Below are 5,000 nucleotides of genomic sequence, written 5' to 3'. Positions count from 1 at the left end.
CATCTTCACCCTGACTGGGTGGTGCATGAGCAAATGGGGAGGGGAGTTATTTTAGTTTGCCTTGGTTCAGGATAGACACAGCAGAGGAAACAAGACTGCATACTTCACAGACTGCATATGTACTTCACAGACTGCAGATGTACTTCACAGACTGCATATGTACTTCACAGACTGCAGATGTACTTCACAGACTGTAGATGTACTTCACAGACTGCAGATGTACTTCGCAGACTGCATATGTACTTCACAGACTGCATATGTACTTACATTTTTAAGGTTTAATAGTATAGACACAATATTAGTGCATTATTTTGACATATAGATCCTATACAATAGTATAGACACAACATCAGTGAGCTTTCAGTCCACAACTCTATCCTGTGATGAAGTGGTCACACCAGCACACTATAGAAACCCTGAAGATGTTGTCATTAGTCTTGTTTTGTTGTTGTTCTCATTATTATGGTCTGTAACAGTATTGTTTTTAGTGTTCATATTGATTATAATGTTTTGTGTGCGTGTGTGTGTGTCTGTGTGTGTGTGTGTTACAGTGAGCACACCTCATTTCCAGACCATCAAAGGGGTGGAGGTGAATGCAGGGCAGACAGCGACATTTCACTGCACCGTCAACGGCATTCACAAAGACAACTTCAACCTCTGGCTACAGGTAAGGCTCACACACACGCACGCCCGCCTGCACGCACGTGTGTGTGTGTGTGTGTGTGTGTGTGTGTGTGTGTGTGTGTGTGTGTGTGTGCATCTGTTTGTGTGAGTGCGTGTGCGTGTGCGTGTTTGTTTGTGTGAGTGTGTGTGCGTGTGCGTATGTGTTTGTGTGTGTGTGTGCGTGTGCGCATCTGCTTGTGTGTGTGTGCAGGCTGGTGCAAGGCTGTTAGTCACTTTAACAAACCCATCCTCATTAGAGTTGTGGCTGCAGAAGCCAACATTAAGCTCAGTCCCCTGATGACAGACATGAAGGAAGAGCTCCAATGAACAAATGGCCCATCTGCCTTCCACAGTCTCCAGCAGCTGGGGCAGACCTGCCTTACGCGTGTGTGTGTGTGCGTGTGTGTGTGTGTGTGTGTGTGTGTGTGTGTGTCTGTGTGTGTGTTAGCGTGTGTGTGTGTGTGTGTGTGTGCGTGTCTGTGTGTGTGTGTATGTGTGTGTGTTAGCGTGTGTGTGTGTGTGTGTGTGTGTGTCTGTGTGTGTGTTAGCGTGTGTGTGTGTGTGTGCGTGTCTGTGTGTGTGTGTATGTGTGTGTTAGCGTGTGTGTGTGTGTGCGTGTCTGTGTGTGTGTGTGTGTGTGTGTGTGTGTGTGTGTGTGTCTCTGTGTGTGTGTGTGTGTGTGTGTGTGTGTGTGTGTTAGCGTGTGTGTGTGTGAGTGTCTGTGTGTGTGTGTGTGTGTGTGAGAGAGAGAGAGAGAGTGATGAAAAGAGAAGAGAAGAGGAGTTTCCAGGTGTTTTACTGTACATGGATGCTAAATCTGGCACACTTCACACACACATGCCCATGTCAAAAATCTCACTCTAACGCCCTCAAACGGACTTGTGTGTGTGTGCGTGCATGTAATTATGTGTGTGTGTGTGTGTGTGCGTGTGTATGTGCGCGTGTGTGTGTGTGTGTGTGTGTGTGTGTGTGTGTGTGCATGTAATTGTGTGTGTGTGTGTGTGTGTGTGTGTGTGTGTGTGTGCGCGCGCGTGTGTGTGTGTGAGCGTGTACTGTACGTGTGTGTGTGTGTGTGCGTGTGTGTGCGTGTAATTATGTGTGTGTGTGTGTGTGTGTGTGTGTGTGTGCAGGGCATCAATGGGCGAGAGGCCCCCATGAAGGCCACTAAGCCCTGGAACAACCGTCGCTTCATCGGGACCTTTGATGTGGAGAACACGACCAAAGGAGACTCTGGACGCTACCGCTGCATAGTGCATTCTGGGACAGGAGTGGGGGTCACCAACTACGGAGCTCTTACTATCAAACGTGAGTACACACACACACACACACACACAGGCACATGCACACACACACACACACACACACACACACACACAGACACATGCACACACACACACACACACACACACACACACACACACACACACACACACACATGCTCATCCTTGTTCCCAGACAAATGAGAACTGATGCAGTGTTAATCTGGTGTTGTTCCATTCATCTTCTTTAGTGTGTCCTGTAGTGAGTTCTGTTGTGTCTGTTTGTTGTCCTGTAGTGAGTTCTGTTGTGTCTGTTTGTTGTCCTGTAGTGAGTTCTGTTGTGTCTGTTTGTTGTCCTGTAGTGAGTTCTGTTGTGTCTGTTTGTTGTCCTGTAGTGAGTTCTGTTGTGTCTGTTTGTTGTCCTGTAGTGAGTTCTGTTGTGTCTGTTTGTTGTCCTGTAGTGAGTTCTATTGTGTCTGTTTGTTGTCCTGTAGTGAGTTCTGTTGTGTCTGTTTGTTGTCCTGTAGTGAGTTCTGTTGTGCCTGTTTGTTGTCCTGTAGTGAGTTCTATTGTGTCTGTTTGTTGTCCTGTAGTGAGTTCTGTTGTGTCTGTTTGTTGTCCTGTAGTGAGTTCTGTTGTGTCTGTTTGTTGTCCTGTAGTGAGTTCTATTGTGTCTGTTTGTTGTCCTGTAGTGAGTTCTGTTGTGTCTGTTTGTTGCTACTCCACCTTCCCATCCTGTGCAGCACATGTGTCTATTACTGTAGTTGCCCTTTCCTTCTCCTCCCCCAAATCTTTTCTCTCTCTGCACCTACCCCCCCCCCCCCCCCCATGCACACTCCTGACTCGTCCTGTCTCTTCGTCCGTGATTTAGGGGAATTTATTATGTGCATTTCTGGGGTTCGGCGACGATTGATGGCTTTATTTTGACCTGTCTGAACATCGGTCTGTCAATCACAGTGCTGGTCCTCCTTTATGGGTGGAGAAAGGAAGGCAGTTACCCAGAGGCCGTTACTCACGCTTGACCTCCCCTACAGTACACACACACACACACACACACACACACACACACACTCATGCTTGACCAACCCCTAGTGTGTCGTCGGGACACACTCTCTTGCACACCACTCACCATATTCTCACCAATGCCAAATCTCCTACTAGGGATGTAACGGTATGAAAATATAACCTCACGATTATAGTGACAAAAATTACCACGGTTTTCGGTATTATCGCAGTATTTTGTTTTTACGTTTTAAGTGTTTTAAATACTATGTTCAGATAGGCCTACACAAGCTGAAATAGTTTCAAAAATTGTTTATTATATTACAAAAATATAGGCAAAGCCTTATCAAAAGTGCAACTTTTGACCAGAGAGATTGAAACTCATTTTCACCTGCTCAAGAGGAGGGTGTTCAAAAGGCGGGGGTACAAAAATGTTACTGAATAGATGTGATTCCTTTATTCTGGTGCATTTTAAGTATTTTTGTTCACATTCATAGGCCTACATCCTGACTGCACAAACAAACCTGGCTGAGCTGAGCATTCTTAATTCGTAGCATAACGTTGCCATGGCGTTGTGTGTTGTCCCATTCACTTTTTCCTTGGTCATGTTTAATTGGCTATGTGCTTATAGCTTAACTTACCCTATCGTGACTTGGAGTTTGCTATTTCTGTTATTTGGATCCAATGAGTGAGACCCAGGAAGTGTTCAAAATAAAACTTTATGCTACGGTATTCTCCTGATAACGTGAGTGAAATGGATTTAATGTGGACGCACACATAAAAAGAGACGCAGAGTGGCTACATGATAGGCCTACAGCGCACGTTTTGCAGTGAAAATGTTCCGCCAGGTATAGCCTTATCCGAATCGTTACTGTAAATCCATCAACTGGACAACAGAATCAATAGGGTGTCATTTTTGTTTCATTGTACCAGGCCAATGTCAAAAGCAGGCTCGGATGAAGCTGGGAAGGATTAAACACTCAGTTTCCACACTGTGGTAATCAACCGTGATAATTATGAAATGAAAACGGTAATTGTTATTGCTAACATTTTTATCGCTGTTTACCGTTATACCGGTAATCGTTACATACCTATCTCCTACACACACCATCAGATTCCCACTCACACACACACCACTCACCATATTCTCACCAATGCCAAATCTACACACACCATCAGATTCACATTCATCTTTTAACATACAGTACTATTAATCATAGGGTGATATTATGGCTGTGCATTTATGGGGGAGTGGGGGGGGGGGTTCCTTCATCATCTCACACACCGGAACAGTCATGTAGACACAATGAGAAGCTCTTCGTATTGCCTTTGTCATAGGTACGGATGTAAGAGGATTAGGCCATCGATGTGCTCTTTGTGAGGAGGTAGATGCATAATGGATATTAAACTGACCTCAAACTGAAAGGCTGTATCCATCACAATTATTGGAATTACTTACATCTCATTTTAATGCAGGAAATATCATTTCATATTATAATTCCACAAATCTTTGTAAGCTGGAGAGGCCTGTCGTGTGTGCCGGTGTTTGTGTGTGTGTGTGTGTTTTACTAATGTAGCTTTACAGTGTATGTGTCTAAAATGTAATAAAGGTGTGTATTCCTTTTCTATTTATGTGTTCATCTGTGAATGCTGACACATGCCTGTGTGTGCTGGTGTGTGTGTGTGTGTGTGTGTGTGTGTGTGTGTGTGTGTGTGTGCTGGTGTGTGTGTGTGTGTGTGTGTGTGTGTGTGTGTGTGTGTGTGTGTGTGCTGGTGTGTGTGTGTGTGTGTGTGTGTGTGTGTGTGTGTGTGTGTGCTGGTGTGTGTGTGTGTGTGTGTGTGTGTGTGTGTGTGTGTGTGTGTGTGTGTGTGTGGTTGACAGGGTGTGGCACAGCTGTCCACTTCACTGTCTGTTTTGGTCGTCCAAGCATTGCCACGGCAACAGCTGCCTAGTGAGCCCTCCATCTGCTGTTTAGCCTCAGCTGTGAGTGTCTATGTGTCAAACCTAGCTAGTGACTAGGTGTGTGTGTGTGATTGTAGGGGTGTGTGTGTGTGTGTGTGTGTGTGTGTGTGTGT

The 5,000-nt window shown here is 45.3% G+C and overlaps 1 protein-coding gene across 1 annotated transcript in view; it reads left to right on the top strand.

Annotated features, from left to right (window-relative positions):
• The window catches only part of LOC121709540 (receptor-type tyrosine-protein phosphatase mu-like), a 173,209-nt gene that overhangs the window by 64,533 nt on the left and 103,676 nt on the right, over nucleotides 1-5,000 (top strand). Inside the window, exons 5-6 of the mRNA XM_042093002.1 lie at nucleotides 552-667; nucleotides 1,794-1,968. Coding sequence (XP_041948936.1) covers nucleotides 552-667; nucleotides 1,794-1,968 — 291 coding nt within the window. The remainder of the gene's footprint in view (nucleotides 1-551; nucleotides 668-1,793; nucleotides 1,969-5,000) is intronic.

This window comes from Alosa sapidissima, chromosome 1 (genome assembly GCF_018492685.1).
Source record: "Alosa sapidissima isolate fAloSap1 chromosome 1, fAloSap1.pri, whole genome shotgun sequence".
In the NCBI taxonomy this organism is placed as follows: domain Eukaryota; kingdom Metazoa; phylum Chordata; class Actinopteri; order Clupeiformes; family Clupeidae; genus Alosa; species Alosa sapidissima.
Note: the sequence above shows the minus strand (reverse complement) of the source record. Positions and strands in the feature narration are given on the sequence as shown.